The sequence below is a fragment of the Poecile atricapillus genome, chromosome Z (assembly GCF_030490865.1).
Source record: "Poecile atricapillus isolate bPoeAtr1 chromosome Z, bPoeAtr1.hap1, whole genome shotgun sequence".
NCBI lineage: Eukaryota > Metazoa > Chordata > Aves > Passeriformes > Paridae > Poecile > Poecile atricapillus.
The window spans coordinates 11,629,775-11,654,571 of NC_081289.1; the positions used below are offsets into that span (position 1 = coordinate 11,629,775).

The 24,797-nt window shown below is 36.5% G+C and overlaps 1 protein-coding gene across 2 annotated transcripts in view; it reads left to right on the top strand.

Moving 5' to 3' along the window:
* LOC131572977 (membrane-associated guanylate kinase, WW and PDZ domain-containing protein 2) overlaps positions 1-24,797 on the top strand; it is a 706,094-nt gene that overhangs the window by 606,833 nt on the left and 74,464 nt on the right. For both annotated transcript variants that reach the window (XM_058826448.1, XM_058826449.1), the window contains exons 11-12: positions 7,292-7,323; positions 11,641-11,830. In XM_058826448.1, coding sequence (XP_058682431.1) covers positions 7,292-7,323; positions 11,641-11,830 — 222 coding nt within the window. The remainder of the gene's footprint in view (positions 1-7,291; positions 7,324-11,640; positions 11,831-24,797) is intronic.

A 24,797-nucleotide genomic window follows, 5' to 3' on the forward strand; every position in this document is an offset into this window, starting at 1 on the left:
AGTGCTAATAATGCCAAGGTCATGGGCTTGATCTCTGGATGGGCCATTCCCTTAAAGTTTGACTTGATCCCTGTGTGTCTGTTCCAACACAGAATATTCTGAGATTCCAGTAGTCTCTCTTACACTCCCCTTGATTCCTCAGCCTACTCTCTTCCTCCACTGAGCTCAGGAGCTGTGCCAGCTGTGCCAGCAGTCCTGGCACAAGGGCAGTGTAAATCCTGGCACTGGGGTGTTAGCATGTGCCCACTGGAGCTCCACCTGGGAAGCTGTTTCCCTCATGATGAGTGCAAGTTAGAGACCTTGTCTTTCTTCTGGCAGGGTTTCAGCACGTTTCCTGGGTGCCCTTCTGTCCCAGTTGCCACCAGACTGTTGCATCATGCCCTTGGTGCCACCTGTGTGCCCACCCTGCTGATGGTCCTGGTCCCTAGAAATCCCTACGGGCTTCTTTTATCCTTTGGAGAAAGGCTTGGCCTGTTGCTCCTGGTCCTGTCCATTGCTGTGTCATGAGCTGCAGGCTGCTGTTGGCCCTCCTCTGAGCTTCCCAGGTTCAGATAACTCCCCTGCACCTCACTGGAGCACTCCACAACCGATCATGTCAGCCCCAGAGCCACTCATCTCAGCAACTTCAGTAGGATGAGATCAAGTACATTTTCCTAAGGTACTCCTCTACCTCTACATCATTCCTGATAAACTTCTGTCTCACACTTTATGCTACGTGTCAAGAAGTCTGAAACTCTAAAGAGCCGAAATAAAGACTTGGACTGATGATGCCCCCAAGTCATCTGGAGTAAAAATAACTCAGAAAGGGTGGTACCCCAATGGGGTAAAGATCTAGCTGACCCTCCTTTGAACAGTCCCTGCTTTTTGCCCATACCTTCATAGGTTGTCTATAGGCAGGAATGCATACATTCTTTGGGATCACTTTTCATAGCTGTAGTAGGCCAAAGAGTGAGAAACAATGGTGATTTAAACTGGAGCACTATTTTTGTTGCTACTTTTGTTGTTTGAACTACAGTTTCACTGGGGTTGAGATCGGGAGCAATCAAATAGTGGAGCATGAAGCAAAATGCCAGTACAAGCAACTACTGAGAAGCAGTTTGTACCATTTTGAGTCTTTTTTCAGGAAAAACTGGGTTTAGTAACATCTGAGCATATGTATATAACCATAAAGAAGACATACATCTTTCTTATTAATGCAAACCTGCATTTGATACAATTGATGACTGTTACCAGCCTTCATCTCAGTGCAACACAGTGCTATCTCATTTACTTGCCATGCTGGCTGTGTGTAGCCTCCTGCAAAGCAAAAGGCACTGGCTTTAAACATCTGGAACGTTGTGGCCTGAGCAAAGGTGGTGGGTCATTCATCTCACTCTGATGTGGGATGTGTTGATTTTTGACCCATTGCATCAGGTGCCATCCCAGCTAAAGACCAAACGGATCCTCCACAGCATGGCACCATTACTCTGAAGGACAGCTGGCAGCAGAACTAGCTAAATATGCTTGAAGAGCTAAAGCTCGCACTCTTCTTACACCTACTCTTTATTTCAAGGTAAATCAACTTTTTATTGTTGCTAGAGTAAGAGCTCAATATTTAGAGCGATTTAAAAAAGATGTACCTTTGAAAAAATATTATGTAATAATGATTGATTTTATTGGAAGTACTAATTGCCATTCCAAATACATCATCTGATACTTTAAATATGACATGGTCAGCTGAAACTTTTTATCACCTGCTTTTTTTCATAAGTATTATTTCCATTTATTTTCCTTCATTGTCTCCTTTTAGATTTTGTTTACTACAGTATATAAACTAATTTAATGTACTACTTCTCATTGATCATTTTTCTTTTCCTTAAAAGGGAAGAATGTATTTGAAGAGTAATTGAATTAATGCTATGTATTTGTTCTATATTCACACAAAAAATTGGCTCTCCCACAGGCATTTTCAGAATTTTAGCTGTACGATATTTTAAGTCTTAATGAGTCAGCTCAATGGTAGCATTAGTTCTATGCACCCAATCTGGCCACACCTAACATAGCTCAACAACAAGTAAACATACAGAGGGAGAAACCAGGTGTAATGTGAATGGTAAGAAACAGTTCCCTGAACCCTGCTGAAGGTGAACACCTGACTCTGAACTCTTAGTGTTCTACCCGGTCACATTCATTTGAAGTTAATGAGTATCTGACACCTCTGGAAATCAGGCCCATGTAGACAACTGGTAGACATCTCAGGGATCCCAATAAGAGAAAGAAATAAAGCACAGGGGAAAAAAAATTACTGTTACAGTAAATTTATCCAGTAACTTTTCTAGAAAGGCAAACTTTTGCTTGAAGTGTTGTCACATGGATGTTGATAAGATGCCCATGGAGTCAGTTAATGCTCTGGGAGTGCTCATCAGCCATCTGTTCAGTGACTTGCAAGCATCTAGGAAGGAGAAATGTCTGTTCAGTGCTTAAGACAGCTTTGCTCGGGAAGCCATATGCAACAAGGATATTAAAGCCCAAAAAACACTCCCAAGAAGCACGGTGGAAGCTAGTGGGCCTTCGTCCATTAAAAGTGAAAGTGTGACAAGTGATGTGGAGGGATGTTGACTTACCCTGAACATTGCTTTAGATTAAAAGGCTTTGTGTTTGATGCTGTTGAATTCCTCCCTGCAGCACACGCCGTCACTGCAGAAATCAAACTGTTCCCAAGCTTCAGTTTAATTATCCATACACATCTGCCACAGAGATGGGCATCGTTAGAAGTCCTGTGACTTCGCAATAGCTATGTTAGTTACTTACAATTCTACAAGGTGTGAAGAACTTTTCCAGGAAACAATGCAAAAAAATGTGAATAATGAAGATGGAAATGAAGCAAAAATCATCCCCATGGGAGCAGACCAACAACCAAGGGCTGGTTTTGTATTACTGACATTACAGAATTTGCCAAATTCATGATTTTTACTGAAAAAAAAAAAAAACTGAAAAGGAAACAAATCAGAACTCTGTCTTGCAAATGCTCTAAGTCCTGCCAGATAAGCTGCTTTTAAAAAACTAAACTTTTCAACAATAAATCTTTGCTGAAGTGTAAGACACATGATATCTGTAAGAATATTTTACAACAAAAGCATATTTAACCTTGGATATAAGAAGGAATAGATACAATGAGTATGATGTGATTTGTCTTTTGTTACAGGATATCTTCATCAAAAAGGAGAAGTACAGTAAACTGAAGCTGGAATTTGCCTTGATCTGAAAAAACAAAGGAAAAAAAAGTTTTTCTTCCTAATATATTTGAATCCAAAATCTGTTTTCAGTTCACAGTGTTTTTTAGTTAAGTTACAACATAGAAACCATCACAGCTCTGATTTCCAGGGAAGCTCATTTTGGAAGGTGGTAAATACACGTAAAAAGCAATCTCAAAAAGAATCTTGGTAACACTGCTTCATGAGAAAACATAATTCTGATTTTTAGAAAACATATGATTGTTACTGTACCTCAGATTATATTTTGAAATTAAATAATGAAAATGTTCGTATGTGTTGGCCACCAGCTGCTGTACTTTATTACGGTTTAAATAGCCAACTTGAATAAGAAATCATTATATTCTCAACATTAATTTTACAGAAGCATATGAGGTTATGTATTTTTATTGTGGCAAGCTTACATGTATTTTCCTGCTAGTACCTGGCTGAATTGCCAGGTGGTTGCTCTTTAACAAAAGCCAGTAGCCCCACTTTCTAAAACTGATGCAGATCTGTTCTCTACTGGCTGTCTTTACAAGGCGTGTTAATAAAAAATAAAAAAGGTACAGAAATCTTCAGAAGATGGGCTACAGCTTGTGTGGTGAGGTTACCATGAGAAGGGGTGGCTGTCAGGCATATGGGTGAGCCAAAAGCCACTCATGGTAGGAACAGGCTGCATGAAGTATTTTTAGGAGGATCTAAGTTGACTTTTATTATTTCAAATTTTAAATGTGTATGTGGATATGGAGGTAAGGGGTGTTTATATGTAAATGTATATAATATTTTCAGCTACTTAAGTTCTTACGAAGACGTCACAAGTTGGACAGCAGGAGTTTGGGAGTTTGGGGGGGGGGGGGAAAGCAGAAATCTGGAGGTGGAATGAGGTTGTAAGAGCTTATCCAGTATATGTTTCTAGTTAGATGAGAGTTGATTAGAAGGCTGGCAGCATTAGTGCTGTATTAGCACTCAAAAGAAAGCTGCATTTTTTGGAGAACAAATTTCAGCCCTGTTGATAAATCAGTATCTGTATATGAATTGATGCCAGTCTGCTGGCAGGTGTCATTCAGGTAGGATCCCACTGTCCCTGGTGGGGGAGGCTCACAAGGCATGTAAGGAACACGAGTCAAGGGAAAGAGTGGTGTGAAGTGAGGTCAAACTGAATGAAAGACCACTTCTCATTGCCTGCTGTACATGTGACTGCAGATGGCCCACACTGTTGAGTGGACACTGAATATACATTATTAAGGTATATTCTTCAGGTGAGATTGTAATCCTCAGTTTTCTACACATATAGGATTTACTCCTGTACTCATGCAGAGTACTATTTTAAAGTGAAATATGAAGATGGGGTGCAACATGCACAAGTGCATTTTGCTTTTATGTCTCTTCATGTGAAGTTTCTTTTACACTTGCAGTGTGCTACATATGCAACATTCTCTTGAATTCTTGAATTTGCAGCATTTGTTGCATGTCTTTAAATACCAGTGATAATTCTGGATGTTTGGTACTCAACAATTATCCACGATCAGTCTCATATTAAATAACTGATAATGCCATATATTCTATAAAGTCAGTTTTATTTAGGTTGGAAAAGGATGTTTAGTTCAGCTGTGTGTGTATCCTATGTAAGACAACATTAAAATTCTCAAGAAATATGTAAAATATGTAGTGTAAAGTTTGCTTTATGGAACTAGGCCTTCACCCCTTTAGCCTAGCACCTAGTCTTTGACAGAGGTGAGAGATTATTTCATTCTACATGCGGTCAAGGTGTAACAGACAAAATTAAACCAGAATAATTGATTTTACTATTAGTCCTAAGGTTTGTTACCTTTAGAGATTGTTGCTTCTATAGCATCCTTTTGTACACATATGGATCTCCAATTTTATTTTTTTTTTATTTTCCTTTGGAACTTTTACCTCTCTGGCATCCTATATCTGTTAGTTTTCTTAACATAATTTCATGCTGTGTGAATAAATATGGCCTTTTATTTGTTTTGAGTGTAGATGTTGTCATTTGTATGTTGCAGTCTGTGCCCATAACCTCCAGGATAAATATAAGTTTATATTCTCTTTCTTGAAGTGAATAATTTTTTTTTTAATTGAGGGGCTTTTTAAAAAAAAGCTTGACTTGATATATATGTCATTGTTTATTTGATTTTTAAACACTTATTATATTTTTAATTGATAGTAAAATTTTTATGATATCTCCAGCATAACTTATTCTTAGGTGGAGACAGTAAATAAATAGGGAAAAAAAGACCTCTCTGTTTAATCAGGAGTAATTTTTGATGACAGTAAGTTATGGGAGGTGCACCAGTATGAATGGGTAAGGAGTGTTACCTCTACCAATATTTTCTGAACAACAAATCAGGGTAGTAAGTTGATTTGAGCAAGTTTCTAGTCTTATTTTTAGCTCAGAGAGGAAATGTCCTTTTTAGTTTTCACTCTTATTAGCAGTAGAGAAACATAGCTGGTAATAAAAAGGTAGCCATCTGCTATCCAGTAAGTTATTTAATAAGTTTCTGCTACAGAATCTTTAATACTGAAAGTGATCTACAGGCCAGATCTTATCAAGGATGCCTGTTATCTCAGCTTGAGTTTGCAGTAGGAAAGAAATCTGTCCACTTGTTAATAAAGCAGTTTTTATCCAGGCATTGTAGAGTCAGTAAACATAAATCTTTCCAGGATTACTTTTTTCAATAGACTTTTTTTAAAAAATCACATCAGCATTACTGAATAGCCAGTGTTTCACTACAAATGGCTCAAGTGCTTTTACACTGCAAGATATTTCAGTTGAAATTAATTAGGTATTAGGGCAGAAAAGATTACCTCATTATCACAGAATTCTAAAAATTTAAATATATGTGCAAATATAATTCCTGTTGTGATTTTTCTGTTGAAAGATATTACGCTAATGTTCTCATAATTTTAGGTTTCTTTTTAGAGTCACTTTAGAAAAAAAAATAATGAAGTCAGTACTACTTTTTCAGCTGAATTCATTTTTTGAATGAAAGAGCAGCCCTCCTATTAGATATCTCTGTTTAACCCAATTTCTCTATCTGACAAAACAAATGAACTCTTTGTTATTAGCTTTTAATCTTACTTAGGAAGGTCCACTGACTTTTTTTTTTTACCTGCTATTAACCTGGGAATGAGTTTTCTTAATGAAAGCTGTGTTGAAAGCTGGTATTTTAAAAAATGTGACCCAATACCCTTTGTAAGGCTTTTTTATTATTTAATACTTTGTAAAGGTACTTAACATTGTACTGCATAAGATAGGAACAGTGTTTACAATTATTTCCTTTTATGAAAAAGACATATCTGGAGTTTTAAACAGTTGTAAGCTACAAGAATTGAAATTTAGGAAAGTCACTGAAGCAAGTTATCAGTCAATAACTAAGGAAAAGGAGATAACTACTTGTGGAAAAGAGGTAGTCATGTATGACTTCTTGCTAACTAAGACCAAAAACCAAGACAGTATCAAAATAAACAATACTCTCAAGACTTGGCCACCTTATTTAGACTAATGAAACAGTTATTTTTCTTCAGGTTTTTCTTCTAAAAAAATCTCTTGTATTATTAGGTTTTGTTGATGGGATGTTCTGAATGCTTCTTCCTAAAGGTGCGACTGCATTTGACACATCAATACCAGGTCATTTGGTGTCTTATCCAATGTCCACCAAGACATTTGGAAGTCCTTTTGATTAGTTCTTTTAATTTCAACCTAATCCCATGCTGTTTGTAAAGTATGGCAATGATCTCAATAGCTCCACTTGCATATATATGTATATGTATATGTATATGTATATGTATATGTATATGTATATGTATATGTATATGTATATGTATATGTATATGTATATGTATATGTATTTCTGTCTATTTTTTCTTAGAAATTATCCCTCATGTTTTGTGTTTTCACCCCTTGTGTGTAGAGAACTTTCATATCTATCAATATTATCTGCAGACCTGAATGAGAATGGGAGCATAGACACCACTTAGCCTCCATTCTTTATGCATCAGAAAAAGCTGCTAACATTATCTTTTGTTTATTTCAGGTTTCTTTTCTCCATGGAAAACTCCAAAGCCTGTAAGTTCCCTTTCAAAATTGTACACATTGAACTCATAAGATGACTATCATGCAGAGCAAATTTCTGTAGACTTTCATCTCCCAATCTTGTTCCCAGCTCATGGGACACCTCTCAGCAGTGCCCCAGTTCCAAGTGACACAGCACCAGGGGTGGCCTCCCTGATAAGCTCTGAAGGTCTGTTGACTTGGAGTCTGCCAGAAGTGGTCTGGAAAAAGTAAAACCTTAATGTTAAGATGGGTGGCAAGAACCGGAAATGAGGTGGCTTTAAAATAAGAGGTCTGGAGGAGAAGGAAGCAGAAATGAGGACAGTCTAGTCTTCTAGTTGGCAAATTATTTGAAATCAACAACGTGCACTTCTGGTTTACAAGTGGCTTGAGTTTAACATCCTCAAAGAGATTGTTATCTTTCTTGCATTAGGAGATCTAGAGCTGCAAATAGTCACATTTCAAGTAAGATCTTGGGCTCAATAACTGACTGAGGTGCTTTTTAATCAACTTTTCTGCGTTTCTATGATTTTGACCATAAAACCCAAGGTGTAAAGACTTTTCCTATTGTAAGACTGTAAGCAATGACTGTATTTAATCTGTTGACACCACATTATATAATTTCTTGAATTTTTATAGCATTCACAGTATGAAAAGAATTTGTAGGCTGCTATTTTTGGTTGTCTGGTTTGCTTTATTGTAGTAGGGAGTTGTTTATTTTTTGTTTGTTTTTTTTTTTAATTTGGCTTTTTATTGGGATTTTATAGACCTTAGAGCAATCCTTAATCCTCATCAAGTGTGTGTAGAGGAAAATAGATACTGAAAACTCCTAAGAGCAGTGGGAATAACAATAGCAATACCTTTTAAAGGACTTAGAGCCTTCTTATTGGGGAGCAGGCAGGGGAAGTATGTTAAATCTGACCAACTTTACATACTCTCATACTGGAACATGGCATGCTTAAGTTTTGTCAAAATAATTTTCGTATCCTGTCAAGTACAAGTAGCAATCAGCTGATGCAACTTCATCAGACTGCTTCAGTTTACGGTGGTTTTGCTATAAAAGGACAGAGTCTGTATACAATATATGGGACTAAGTATTGCATAAATTGCTGTGCTCATCTGTGAAGCAGGAAATTTTTGAAAATAGATTATTAAAGGCTGGCTTTCTCTCACCAGTTTAAGACTCCTGAATGGCTGGGGTGTTCAACCTTTAATCTCAGATAAAAAGTGAGGAAATAGATAGCTTGGAGCTCACTTGTTAAAGATCCACATTTGAAGACCTCCTCCTGTTCATACTTAGCCTTTTCATGTACACATCAAATATATAAATGTCAGCATATTTGTTGTTGATGATTTTCTGCAACATTTCGTGATATAAGCAGTATGGTAGTTCATGCTTAAGCAGCACTTGCCAATAATTGTAATCTAGAAAACAACCTGAGTTGATGCAGTTTTTCATGCAATGGTGAGGAAACCAGGGTTCAAGAATACCAGAATACCATTGTGTGCTGTACCTGCAGGCAGGCTGACTGCTTACAGCTACTCTGTCTTGGGGTAATCTCAGCAAGAAATTTCACAAATGATTAACCCAGTTAAGGTAGTGTGAATTCCTCTGTCTGTCACCACTTAACTAGAGAAACAGTCAGACATAAATTTCTTGTGTCTAAGGCCTGAAGATAAGATTAAAACCAAGTGCCTGCAGCACTGTCTACAGACAGTCTGAAGCAGTAAGGCCAGCAGAAGAGGTTTAGAAAGCCTCCTAAACACCACAGCACAGCCTGTATCTGTGTAACAGCAAAGGAAAACAGGGTAACCTGGGGTAACAGATATTTCCAGTGGTCCCTGTGTATACAGTGGATATATTATATATGTATATCATGTACAATATTAGTGCAAAATGACCATGAGCAGTATCACCAGACCATTGCCCCAATTTAGATTTGATGCCCTTCAGTCACTACTGTGCTTACTCACTTTCATTAATTCCTTCTTTTCTGAAGTAGCATTATAGTAACTTCCATTACTGAATGCTAGGTGACTTTTTAATTAGTTCATATGGGTTTGGGAGATATAATTCCCCTTCTGTTTATCTGCTTATTTAGCTGGTTGAACTTCACACTTGAAGATTTAGAGCTAACCAGCAAGCAAGAATTAGACATATTGGACCCAGTAGGGTTTTGCCAATTGATCTCCAGTTTCCTGTCCTTTCTCCAGGGTAAAGTTTGCTCATCAAAGATGATTATCTCCTCCTTTCTTTTTTTAAATCTTTAAGTATTTTAATTTTGTCCAGTTTCGCATTTTGAAAGAGGTAAGTGATCTATTTCCCCAGCACTTTCCAAGAAATTAGGAATCTTTCACTTCTAGACAGATATGGCCCTGCATGTCTTTCCTCTTCATAATGATAAGATAGATAGTTTGGTTTCACTGGCTTGTGTTCTTCTTTTAGATTCCTAAGGGAAGGTAAAGCCTAAACATATTTTTCTGGTAATTTCCTTTATCCTAAGGAGCTTGAATTGAGATTAGTTCTTCTTTCATCTTTAGACAAAGGGGTCATAATCAGGTGTGTTTCTAGAGACCTTTGATTTTACACTTCCATAGTGTAATTATATATTGTATGTGTTTATAGCTACTGGAGATAATTTCTTTAGGGCTGTCAGAAGTAGTACTGTGTTATTCATGTGACATAACACACAGGCTAATTTACCCAAAGGGCAATTATTTGCAGAGGATAAATTTGTCTTGGTGTAAAGGTTACTTGAAGGTACCCAAAGTACATTCCTGTACCTAAGCTATTTCAATGGGAGCTCAGGTATTTCCATATGCCCTGTGTTGCACAGAATGTACATACTTATAGTTTTGAATGAACCAGCCCTACTTACTGCTGAAATTCTGGCAGTAACATGGCTTGAATTATAATACTTTGTAAAAGAATGAGGTCCTCAACAAGTAAAAAGGGCCAATATCTATAATCTGTTTATTCTTACGTATGATATGAGCCTAAGAAGGCCAGATCACCTGGGATATGCAGCAGGATATTCATCATATACACCAGGAGGACACTAAAACATCTGTAGTCCACACATACTTGGTGTGAAAAAAGCCTGATGCAGTTAATCCTCAGAAGAGAGAGTAAAGGCTATCTGCTGACACAAACACCTTCTGAAACCAAGGTAAAAAAGATAAATGATAGTCACAGAATTTATAGAGCAAGCTCACTGTAAACCTGCAATCATCTTTGATAAGGCTTGGCTGATACAACAATAGAAGTCAGTGGAATTTAATTACAGATCAGATTGCTTCCAAGAGACATTTTTTATGTAATTACCATTTTTGGGTTATGTGTGAGAACATACTGTTCTGGAGGCTTTACCACCCTTGTCCTCAGGAGGGGTTATAGGAATAGCCAAGTACTCATCTCCTGGGATAAACATTTTTGTTTCGTTTAATTTAGCCTCTTCAAAGAAACCTGCTAATGCAATTTGATTAGTAGCCAACTTCTTAAAAAAAAAAATGCTGATCCTCAAGCCTTCTTTTGCACAGCCTATCATATCTTCAAGTTTGATGTACATGTAAAACTGCTAAAGACAGTCTTGAAAAGTGTGAACTGAGGTGTCTTTCATGCATAGACAATAGACTGCTGTAGTCTGCTTTCCTGTAAATGGCCTGGAAGAGCCTTATCCTGTGCTCAGAAACTTGGTTGTATAACATCACTTTAGTGGGTTTATTGAACACTAGATGCTCGAATATGTGATGTAATAATTTTCTCTTTGATTTTGATTTATTTTGATTTTCTTTTGGTTTTGATTTTGGTTTTTTAAATCTTCAGTTGGAGCTGTAAATTCTGCTCCCAGTTACAGTTATCTACTTCTCCCTGGGAAGCTAGTTATTTCCATGTATTCTCAGAAGATACAGTGCTAAGGTCATTCACTTGCTGCACAGTCTGTCCCTTCTTTTAAGCACTACGTTATGTATGTTATGTATTTTGATGAATTTGATACTTGTGTCTTTACTAACCCACAGATTCCACCTTTAGCAAATAATTTCCAGTAGCTCAGCACATTCTGTGAGAAGCCCTCCACATGCTTCAGAGGTAATGCTGGGCTTAATCTAACCTGAGAAAGGCCACATCTTGCCATAAGCAACAAACTAAGTAAATTTAGCCAAGTCATTTTATAAATACCAAAACACACGCCTTTCATTTCAAAAGGCAGCAAATAGATTTACTAATTTTGCAAAACGTATCTTCAACAGAAATCGCTGACTTTGGTCTCATTGTGGAAGCCACAGTTTTTGCAAAACTTCATTGTTATTCTCTGTATATTTTTATTCCAGATGATGGAACGATGGGAGAATCAAGGCAGCCCTCAAACAAGTGTGTCTGCTCCAGCTATGCCACAGAATATTCCCTATCCACCCACTCTTCACAGGAGTTCATTTCCTGATTCAACAGAGGCCTTTGATCCACGAAAACCTGACCCATATGAGCTGTATGAGAAATCAAGAGCCATTTATGAAAGTAGGCGTAAGTGAAAGCTCTCTTGACCCTGCTGACCATTTAGTACATAAAATTTTGCCGCTGAACGTGTCACTGTTGACATAATTTTCTGTACTTATCCTTTGTAATTTAAAGAAAGAAACTACACTTCTTTCCAGTAAATAGAGGCCATTCTAAATGTTTCAAAAATTGTACACATATATTTTCATAGATCTTGCCAAGATTCTCATACTTGACTTTCATAAGTGTTTTTTCCTTATATTTTTGATCTCCCCATTTTGACTGTTAAATCCTTGGTGAAGAACAGTATATGTACCACCACATTTTACTGTGTTTTTTTTCCTTCATAATCAACCAATAGAAAGATGTGAATTTATCAATGAAAAAAAGATTTTCACCTTCTTTCACTTCAAAATGACATTTTTTAAAGTAATTTCAAATGTATTTGTTTTTATAAAAATGTCTTTGACAAGTTTTCAGTTTATCCTTGATAGTTTGAAAGTAAGCCATAGCATGAAGTACTATTTGAAGACTTATACAAAATAGTACTGAGCCATTGAGATGCTCATCTTGATTTAATTTCTCATGCTTTTGGAAATATATTCCATATTTTTGACAACAAGAATAAAAGGGCTTAGACTTATTTACTTCTTTTTGTAAAGAACATTTCAGCTAAAATTATAGGTCTAAAATTCTGCAGCCTTTGCACTTATTAAGATAAATTCTTAAAAAGACTTTACTTTTTTACTCAAAACTTCTTCACCACTGCCATTACTTGCACATGGTGCCTTTCAATTAATTTTGTAAAATACTTGAACCTATAGATCCAAATATGCTATAAATTACACCTAAAATATTGGAGCTGATTCAGACCAGCCCATTAATATTAGTTGGGCCCAGAGACCTGGAATGTTCACATTTCTTCAGCATGCAAAGGGATAGACTGAAGGAAATACATTCTTGTCCCTAACACTGGGTTCATACTGTTCTTACTTGCCTTGGCCTATACATTAGTTACAGCATCAGCATCTCCTCTTTGGCTTTGGTATTCCCAGTCCCCACAAGAATGGATATGCCAGAGTTCGTTTTGCATCAACTCCAAGTAAACCCTGATCTAGTCTCAAAGCTGCATTTCATATTCCTCAGTTCTTTACCACTGTGGCCAGTGCCACCATCTTCTGCCACACTGATCCTAATAGTGGAACACATTTCAGCATAGATTGTCACTCTAAAACTCACACTTCCATAATACAGACTTTCTTTTTTCCTTTTAAGATCCCAAATTTAACTTTATGTACTTAAATAAATTGCTGGCTCTTTTGAGAAATACCAGGTATCTTACTCACTGTAAATATGTATTTGAGAAGTTACTTAGACCCCTGTAAAAAAGTATTTAATCTTCAATTATAAACTATTCAGTAGACAAAATGAGCTTTCCAATATATTTACAAACACCATGTAGTCCATGGTGGCTGGTATTCCCAAGACTTGCAAAAAGACTCTACAAAAAGAGACTGTAATGTTTGAAATTTTTAAACTCATTGAAGTATGGATCAGGATACTGTGTGGAGTCGGCCAAACAGGTTTGAAAGAAGTAGGACTATTTCTGGGCAAAGATTGGAAATAGTTTTCAGGCATTTCCTCTCTTTCACTTTCTCTTCTGCATTAAGGGCTACACTAATACATAAATAAAAATTTGCTTGAACTGAAATGTTATTCCCCAAAGTGGTAGAATTTGGTATATGATAAATTAAAAGGAAAATAATCCATTCCATACTTCGAAAGGATTTTATCTAGCTCATCACCTCCACTGAAAAAAAACCTCTTGGCTTTGTATAGAGCTCTAACAAACAGAAATAACCATTTGCAAATAACCATTTCCCATATCAATAGGTTTTAGAAGGGATTTAGTTTAACAAAAATCTTTCCACTCAACGTTCAGAACCATCTTCTGTAGTTGAAGTCACCAGGCCAAGAATGCAGACTTCCTCCATGGAAACAAGTATCTCTGCGAGACAATTAAGAAAATATTATAAATTCCATATGGATATATTACATGCATACTTATATAGCATTTTCTTTCATTCTAATCCCCAAAATAAGCTTGATCAACGTGTGCCCTTCATAAAACTGTGGAAATAAGATCTGATGTCAATTACAAAGACACACCTACCCCCCCCCAGAAGACTATATACTGCATTACAAGATATATTACACCATTCAATATTAATAGGTGCTTTCTTCAAGTTTTCTGAGCACCTCTTTGACCAATATGAACTCTTATCTTTTACTTATATAATCTACTGTGTAAAGGAGTGTATGCTTCACCACAGGAAGAACTTCTAACACAGGGTTTGGAGTTATACTAAAGCCTGTGTTTAAAGGGTATAATTGCATTTCAGTTCTGTCCAAAAGGCAACTGGAAAACTGTATGTGAGATGTTTTCTGCCAGCTGCCAAGAAAAACAAAGAATTAAAAACTGTGAAGCTGTTAGGCCCAAAACGAGAAAGTGAGGGATGAAAAGCAAGACTATAGTAACCTTATCTTAGATTTCCAGCAGTGTCCCATGTTCCAGCTAATCCTGGAAGCTTCAGTTTCTTATCTTCTTCCACCATTATCCCCTCAACATTTTCTCTAAGATTTGATTCCACAGTTCCCAACCAGATCTTGTGTGCATTCATTCATATCCCTTATATATAAATAGCTGCCTCCAAAGATCCCTATTCTCCCTGACACTTTTGTTTCCTGAATGCCATAAGCACACATTTTAGCAAATTCAATTTGTCAAGCCTTAGCACTATGTGGTTGTCCTGTTTCCTGAAGATGGAAACAACAGGAAGGAAATCCATTACTGAGTCAAGTAATTGTCATCTAATTTGAGTATATAGGAGGCAGAGTTTCAAGACAACACTGTTTCCTGCCATATGGCAGTGTCAGGTTGGTTATCTTTGGGAAGAACATACCCTAAAAGTGCACAGGGAAAGTTCAGCCACTTGGTTTTTTTAAGTATTTCTTATCTCAAAGTAAGTTCGGCAAGACCTTCTTTTCATCTTCATCTTCTAAAAATAGGACAGAGAAGTGAACAGCCATGACCTGCAAAATTCAAAATGAAAGAGATTGTGCAAATTTTTTGTTTCTCTCACTGTAAGACTGTTACTAAACAGTTCATTTTTGTACTTCTATAGCTCTGAATTTCTACAGAGCCTTTTATCATAGGATTTCCCCACAGTCAGCACTCACCAGGACCTTATAAAAACCTCCTGCTTCCCAATCAGAGAGGGAATGAAGAAAGTTATGAAAAACACAGTAGTTCTGTGAGAAGTACAAGCAACATGACTCAAAGCAGAGCAAGAACTAGACCAGTGTGCTGCCTCTAGCTCATCCCTTCCTAATGATGGCAAGAACAGGGCTTCAAGCAGGAAGTCTCAATGAGAAAGTTATGATTTTCATTCTACAAGGAATGTTTTTCCACCTAAGGAACACGAAGAACCTGCAAGACCCTGTGTGATGGGAAGATTTCAGTTTGCAATGATTGCATATGGTTTACGAAGCACTACTGCTTCTGCGCAGGAAATAGTTTCATAGAGGCAAGCAAACAATGCATTAGTACAAAAACAGAGAGCAACTCTATTTTGGAAGTCATAGTACCTTTAAAAATTGTTTGTTATGAGTTAGCTGTTACCTGTCAGCTCTTCCTTCTTAACTGTCACCAGCCTCTGCTGTCACCTCTCACCTAAGCTCAAAGCTCCAAGTAGATAAGAAAGGAACATGAGGGGTTTCCAAACACTGAGGAGAACTACCACATCATCTAAAACAACTGCTTAAAAGCAAAATACGGGAAACTGGTTTATGTTTTCTTTCTTTACTGTGTGTCTATGGTTTTTGTGGTTTATTTTTGCTTTTTCCTCTTTGGGCTTTGGGTGTTTTTTTCACTCTCTCCCCTCCTCTGTTCTTATTTCTTCTCCATGGTGAGGAATATCTACCTAAATTTCTGCTGTGACATAATTTTCTCAGCTGGATACTTTTTCCTTTTTTCTGTCCCACTATTAATTTAAAGCAAAACCTTTAACGCCTTTCTCCTTATGAAGGCTGTTAGATTGTAGGAGACAGTGTGACTCTCTTGATTACCAGGTTAGGTACAGAACGTAGAAAATGGAACATCTGATCAGGAATTTCCTATTAATGAAAAAATTATGACTTCATGTGCAGCAGCTTGTTACAGCTGTAACTGGAACCCTGGAGTTATCATTAGGAGACCTCCTTCACCTAAATTTTAAATTTTAGCTCTTATAAATTATCCTTATTCTCTCATATATTTTATATTGAACTCTGTTTATTGTAGATTCACAGTTATAAAAAACTTTGTTCAGACACCCCTGTAGGCAGACATTAGTCAACCAGGAGTCACAAAGATATTGGGAATAATAATGCCATAATATTCTCTAGTTATAATAGAAATTTGAGGTTATATTCCTCTAAGGAAAGAGGTAAAATAAAACATTTTTTTTACATTGATTGGGTTACATTTTTCCTTCTGTTACTGTGGTAGCCAAGGCTGGTGATGTGACACACAAATGCCAGTAGGAAGAATGAGATAAACCAGTGATAAGCTCTCATTAAAAATGAAATCTGAACAATCACAGTTTTGCCTTTAGCTGAAAGGACAAAGGATACTTTCTTCAAAATCTCCCATGTTATTTTCTTCTCTGACCACAATATTTTGAGTTTCTCAAGTCCTTTTCAAATCTATATGCTCTTTTATGCAATGTATTTTTTTTTGTGCCGGAGATTTTAAAAAATTGGAAAAGAACCAAAAAGCAAAGTTCACTAACACCTGTGAAATATGTAAATAGCAAATGTATTTGCATAATTAGCCTCCACAAAATAAGGTGTATTCTTAGGCAGACTTATACAGATTTTCTGTAAGGGTCACAGACAAGAACTTCAATTTATATTCACAGGCTACCTTTCCTCTGAAGCATCACCCCAGGTTTTCAGCACAGATATGCATTAAAGCAGGAAAGATTTGTCAGACAGCATTATACTGATCCATAATGTGTAACTACAAAAATACCACTCTTGCAGAAAAATACTAAGGCCATCAGGGTTTCCTAAATTTGATACTCATGGAACATAAAAAGAAATATTAGGTGTCTAGCACTGAATGCATTACCACCTGAAGGTTTTTTTGGCATAGATAAGCAGAATTTTCCTGCCAGTGCTTGTTGGCTGAAGAGCTACAGTTAAAAATTAAGGATTGAAAGTACTAAAAATTGAAGGATGTTTTTCACATAATTGGTACTACCACTTTTTTCAGATAGTGTTTTCCTGACCAAAAAAAAAAAAAAGCCTCTAACATTTTTTCCCATTTTTGCTCATTTTTAATCTAAAAATAAATCTCTTTTTGGTTACGCTTTAACATATATGTATACACATCTGTGTACAGATGCATATATATGCTGAACTATGATAGCACTAAATACATAGTATTCTGAAGTATTGTATAAAGAGGTTTTTTTATGGGTAAAGGGTTTTGAACTGCGAACTAGAAAATCAGGTTCTAGTTTCAAACCTTCCTTGCACTCAGTTTACCATATCTTTCAATATTTTCATTCACCAGTTAGTGCCCTTTGTGTCAGTAAGTCATGCCTGCCTTCACTTAATAAATAAAAATGTTGGGAAATTGCAAATTAAGGTCTATTATCATCAAACTACTCCTTGACCTAGAGTATGAACAACTGAGGTATAGGAAGGGAATTTCTCAAACCAATTTCCAAACAGTCCATGTTGGTGTTTTGCTTGCATCTATTGCTACCCTAAGCAACAGCATGGAGACTGTGTAAGAACTTATATTACTAAATGAATATAATCCTTTCTTTTTAATAAGAGATGATATACAATAAAAGGAGAGGAAATTTAGCAGACTAATGTCAAATGGTTTTGTATTGTTCGTCACTGCAGAAAGAATTACCATGACAAAACGGATTTGTTGCTTATATGAACTGACAGTGAAACCAAAAGCATTTTCAAATGGAATTATGAGTGTATAATCATCACAGTACCAAGGATGTAAAATGATTTTGATTGCTGGATTGCAAAGTAGGTCCCTAATGACCTCTGCTAATATGAAGTGTCAGTTTTACTGCTGATGGCAGTGTTAAAGATGCGGTATTTCTTTCTCTTTAAAAATTTACACTTTCCTAAAAGATATACAAATAGATTTTGATCTGCAAAGTGGCAGTGTGTACTTAAGAGTCAAAGTAAAAATTTAAGACAACTGACTTGTAGGCATAGGCCACAGGTACATGAGACAAATGGATGCTGCTCCGCCTATGAGCTGTGTCAAACTGCTGCTTGCACATCTTTGGAAAGAACATTGCAGCATAATCACACTCATTCTTCTCACTTGTGAAACTCCTGTTTACCTAAAGCATGGCTAGTACTGAGATGCTGAAATATAGATGTTCCCTTGTGCTAGTTCTGTTCCATGTATTCAGCATTCAACAAAGACTGATCCAGAAAACAACAGAATATGGAAAACAAATATTATCAAAAACTGTCCCTACCTTTCATCAGCATAATTCTTCCTCCAGAGAACACCAGTGGTTCCACTGGTGTAAATAAAAATACCCTTAAGTCATGTTGTGGGTAATTGTGCTCCTATAGCTGTATCTTGACAGCAAAGAATCCCACTATTTTCAGCATAGAGTTCATATAAATCAAATGTCCCATCCCCAGGATGTGTCCCAGGTCTTGTTTATTGCCTATATATACTCACAAATATTTTACAGTTTTCAGTTTAAAATTAATGAGTGAAAATGAAATAAATTTATGAATGTAATTTATTTTAGATTAAAGAAGGCAGGTATGCAATATTTTTACTGTTCTATCTTCTAATATCAAAATTATTCTTGGCTTTGCATTCATCTGATATGCAAAGAATCATAGATTGCCACAGAATGGTTTGGGTTGGAAGGGATCTACTTCCAATCCCAAATCTTGATGTATGGCAAGATTTCTCAAAATGCATAGCTGCATGCTCATCCTTCAGAGCACAGGGTCATCATCATGGTGGAGTTTTATTTTAATTACAGTTATATACAAATAACAGTTCAGAATATTTCTTAGTTTTATTTTCCCGATTCTTGTTTCTAGGACAGGTTAGCTGAACTAAAAAAAAAAAATTAAATCAGTGAATTTAACAAGTATTTTATTATACTTTCAAGCTCTACTTTGAAAGTACTTCATTCCTATTTCACATGAAAACTGCAACTACTCATGGCGATGCAGATGCAGAAGTTCAACTAAAAAGGAATCATAGGGAGGATACAGAAATCTTATGTCATCATTTTAAAACTTTCAGCACTTTGAATGCCTATTCATAGTGGCAGTGTTGGATAGACTTGTCTCTTTGTCCTGACGCCTCCAAAATTTCATTCTTCTACCTCATTTCCTGCGAGGTCGAGGCAGGACATCTAACACATTTAAAAAAAAAAAAAAAAAAAAAAACAAAGAAAAAACCCCAACTATTAAAAGTTTAGAAAATATCAAAATTAACTTAATAATAAATAAACTGAAAGTTTCAAATTGCCTTGTGTAAGATTAGTTTCCTATAAACCTACCTGACAGATTAAAAACAAAACAAAATAGGGTCTCTCAGTATTCTGGTAAAATTACCAGCTCAATTTATCCTTAGCAGATAGAGGGCACCAGGATATGTACAAATGATGTGCATTCTGCTCAGCTGAGGACCAGGTCCAGCAGTCCTTCTTCCTCTGTTGGAAGTTGCTTTTCTGTAGGGTCTTTGAGCACAGAATTAGGTGAGTTTTGAGAAAAACTCCTTATCTCTGCATCTGACAGATGGAGACAGTGCTAATTCCATTCCTCTATGTTAAAGGTTCTTTACAGATCTTTCCTCTTTTGAAGTTTTCTGCTATCTGCTAACAGTTTGCTTGTCGCATGAGCACAGCTATTTAGAGGATATATTTCATTTTCCAAAGTGTTAGTGACATTATCACAATTATGTGTACTGCACAGAGACCCATACTGCTGACAGCAGATTCTTCCCAATATGAACATTTCTTTGCTATGGTTACCAAAACCACAAATCTGTACCTTATCTAGGCTTATCTTTCTGGTGATCAGACATTTAAAAATTTTAGGGCTTGATTCAGCATCTTCAGCATAGCATAGTTCCAATTTTCATGTGTGTGAATTCCTAAACTACAGTGTAAACACATGCTGGGTGCTGAATGGTTGATTACAAGATGATAATTAACACTGTGAGAATCTACATGAAGTTCTGCAAGGCAAAGGAACAAAAGCTGTATCAGACTTCATGAGATTAACTTTGAAGGAAACCACCTCATTGACAGGCAGTTTTGCTTGACCCCAAATAACAGTTCCCAAAAAAGGACACTGCTAACTTACTTAAAATATATGGCTGTCTGTCTTAACAGAGCAAGTTGTTCCCTAATTGGTCACAGTTTGAGAGTGGTGGTGATTCTTTCATTTTGCTGCTTGAGGCCAGTTCTGGGTGATGTTAGAGTGACTACAAGCAGAAATGGAAACAGAATGAACAAATCTTACAGCAATTCCAAAGAGCAATTCTAGCTGAGTGGCCAAGAGAAAAAAACTTATGTTCAAACCTAAAAGCTTATTGAGACTATTGAGATGAAATTGCTTTCTCTACATTAAAATGACTTTGTCTCTTTTAAGAGCGCCATTAAAATCTTGAAAGGCTGTGAATAAAAAAAATCATTTCTCCAAGTTTGCAGTGGAGCAGCATCAGTTTCAAAGGTTTTGGTTTTCAGGAGCTCTGCTGGTGGAATATTTTATATTTAGACAGAACATCTCGCCTGAAGGATCCCAAATCACTGTACAAAATCTGAAGTGAAGGAATTTTCTCCTTTAACCATCCAAGTAAAATAATGCAGCCACCTATAAAGCCAAACAGCATAGTGCACTTGACACAACACAGATAGTAAACACAAATGTGACAGGAGCACCAAATCCAAATGGATGTCCCCATTTAGTGGACCTGGATTTGGACAGGTCAAGGCTGTTATCTAAATATCCTTACAAAAAATTTAAGACATATCTATTCTTGATAGACATCTTTTGGAGAATATCTTTGCCCTGCAACAGGCATTTCAGTATTATCTCAAGTGAACTCTAAATCACTCAGCTGCTGCCATTGCAGCCCATGCTGCCTTTAGGAAGCAGTCCACCAGACAAGTGGCTTTAGTCTAAACTCATTCAAAGTGGTACACAGCCTCTCACAGAGGAAATGTTATATTATGTTTCTCACCACACCCTTCTGTCTTAAGAAGATGGTATATACTCATAGATTGCATCACTCTCCTACAAATGCTGTTGTGAAAGACCTTACCTCCTTTACAGCATGAAATATGCATGCTATACATATTACAGTCATATAAATGGGATACCTTATTTGCCCTTTTGTTGTAGGTCAATAGAAGTCACCTCTAGTTTGGAATGTTTTGCAATTCACTCTTGGTGCTGCCAAAATAATAAAACAGAAACTCTTGTTCAGAACTTTTCAAAATTAACAAAGGAATGAATGAATTCAGCTATGGACTCATCCAGATCCTTCTAATGCAAGCAAAATAGTTTTATTTGAAAAGAAGACAGTTATTTTCTGCACTTCATATAGTGAAAAACAAATACTTTGAAACTACCCGCATAAAATATTAAAGGGATTTACGTGCATTTACCTTCATGTACAATCAGTTGTTCAAATTTGCAACATACATCCCCCTAGAAAACTCTTCCTCTTCTTGATGATAAAAGACGTTTTGCAATTGAGTTGTATAAAAGCGGGGGTCAAGTCATCTGAGGTCAAGACATCCAAACACACCCTTTAAACTTCCCCTTTTATTGCTGTACTTGAATAAGCATAAATATTGTCATTATTTTTCACAGTTTTAACCAAACTAAAAATTTTATATTCATCAGAACCTACATTGTGTTAAAGAAGCATTACCACCTCACCATCTTTTTCACTTTGCACGGAAATAGCCAGGGAGGTCTTAATCTAGCAGGAATATGTACATGTACCACATGGAAAGAAGGAGGGGAGGAGAAAACAAAATTTCAAGGAAAAATAGAAAATGCATTTTAGTAACACAAAACACAGCAGAGAAATTGATGCTGCATCTTTAAATAACTTGAGAAATGTATTTCACCTTTAATTCCCCATTTTCCTATTCAGAACAAGTGCTGCCCAGGACTGGTTTTCGAGTGGATTCCTCTGGCAAGTATTCTTCAGCCTTTGTTTTCTGTAAACTAGTTGTCCTTCATTTTATGTTTTAGCTATTCTTCTTTTTTTAATCATTTCTCAAGATGATGGCCAGTCATGACTGCCCAGTCACCATTTTATTGTGTATGATCTTTGTGGGGTTGTAGAATGCTTATGCCAAATCTTTTTGTAATAGATTTGCATTTTGAGCAAGGAAAGGTGTTTCTTGGACACTTTTCATTATGTTTTACTGTGTTTTATGTGTACCTTCATATTAGTGTTCACTCTTTAGCATTGAAGTGTATCTCTATATCTCTATAGCTCTTACCCAAGTCAAAGATTAATCTTTTTTTTTTAATCTGAATTTAATTCTATCGTAATTCTATCACCAATTCCTTGCTCTCACACTTGTGCTGTAAAAATGTAAAAGCAAAAACTTTTCAAATAAGATTTTTGGGGTGTTTGAGTCAACACTAATCTTGTAAAATGGCAATGGACTTTTTCAAAAAACAGCAATATTTGATTTCCCAGTGTTATCATGCTAAGTGAACTGTTCAAACAGGCATCCCATACAAAAAAAAAAGAAAAAAAAAAGGCTGTTTTGACAATCCTATCAAAGCTTTTCTAGTCCTACACAAGTTGGACAGAGATCCTAAATTAAATATAACGTTGGACTGGTTTTGCATAACCCAGTAGGGTTTATACATTGAATAACTCTGTTATCACAGCAGTTCTTTTTTCTTTTCTTTGATAATTTTCATATTGAACTTTTTATTTGCCAGCTTTCCTCTCTACAAATATCAAGAGGGAATATGTATGCTGTTTTAAAAAGCTATTCACATTGCAGAGCAGAAGATCCATGCCTGTTTTCAAGCTTTTCGCATCTTTCAAGAGCATCTGAAACTCAGATGAAGTTATTGTAGTTTTGTGTCAATCAAAATCTACAATTTATAATTATTTGTATCAAACAAAAATCTTCACCATCTTCAGTAAAGGAGTCCAAATTAGGTTTCTTTTCAGTAGGTGTCTGAATAGACCCAGAAACACTGTTAAATTATTACAGCAATACACTTCATCTTTCCTTTAATTGCAATATATAGAAGAATATTTTTTAATAAAAAAAAAAATCAACATTTACAGGATTGTCCTGAATACCACATTTATTACTGTAAAATCACATAGCATTTGTTCAACTTGTCTCACACAGAAAATTAATTAGGCATTTTCAGTTATATATTTTCTCAACATTTAGGAAACAACTGTATGCATGCCTATCAGTGTGTAGTTCACTCAGTGATTCAGATTAATATGGTGCAGAAAGGTAGCTGGGAGTTGATAACCACATCTTCACCTGTGAGATCTCACTATTGTTCAGTAACAGTCTGTTCTGCTGCCATTACATTTAAAGCAAATCCTGCATCATTCAGGAACCAGAAAGAATTTCCCAATGCTCTTTACTGTCCTCACTGTGTTGCAATGATCAGATCACAACTTGTCCAACACCATTCTCGAATTCATGGGGGAGCCAGCTGGTTTTATAGCCTAGCAAAGTGAATTGATGTGAGTTTTTTTTCTTCCAGGCCAAATTAACTGTTAAGAAAGTTTTCCTTCAGACAAAGAGAAAAAAAAAGTAGTATGACTATAAAAAAAAAAAAAAAAAAGATAATAAAGTTGTTAGCAGGCAAAGTTAAAGTTCTTTTTCTAATATAAATGTATAGAGGCAAGGAAGGACAGGGAGCATTATCATTCTGGCAGAGGATAGCTGTCCTAGTTTAGGGCAAATTAGGGAGGAAAACTCCAAATAGGGATTTCCCCAGGGAAATGCCCCCTCCCTACCAACTGGTCCAGGAAAAGGAAAAAAAAAATTCTTAGAGAGAAGTGGAAAAAGCTGTTTATTTAACAGAAAATTGTATAATATTAAATAATAAAACCTCTTGCTGTTCGATGGGATGGCAAGTCTAGGAAGAAAAGTCTTTTTCATGTGGTGTAGCTCGGCTCGCTCAGGTTCTTATCAGTCCTTCCGGCGCTGGAAAGTGCCGAGGCCCAGGCCCCGGTGGGCCACAGGCGTGAGCTCCCGGGGTTTGGCTGGGTGTTCAGTCCAGAGCAGGCTTGCACAGATACAAGAAAAAAAGGAAAAAAAACAAAGGTCCAGGGAACTCCTCTGCCTCAGCTAGCTGAAACTAACTAAAAGCCAGAGAGAAGCTCTGTCCCGCTGTCTGTCCGTGCTGCAGACACCACAGTCCAGGAGCGAGATGTGTGGGAGTGATGTTTTTCTTTAACACAACTGAGCGCTTCTTCTTCTCCCTCTCTTGTTCTCAAAGCCAGTCTTAAAGGTGCAGAACTTAATATATAACATAAACCAGATGATTGGGGATACCAGTATCATAAAGTCACCCCAGGACAATAGCCACATTACATGAGCAAAAATATTGACTTTAAGGTGAAATTCTCCTTTCAATAAAACTGGCAGGAGACAGGTCATTAAGGTACATGAAGCTGACTGGAAGGATAAGCAAACTGGAAAAGACAGTGTTAATTCAGTATTGGCTTGTCTGCAAGCCTATTCATTACTTCTTACTTGTCATGAACCACAAGATACTAATCTAGGTTAGTGAGACAAGACAAAAAGACACATTTTCCATATTGAAGTTATATTAACCAACAGTTTGTAGTATATTGCAAGTCACAGGAGTGTCGTTTTCTGTAAGTACAGGTAATTTTCTCTGTATGATC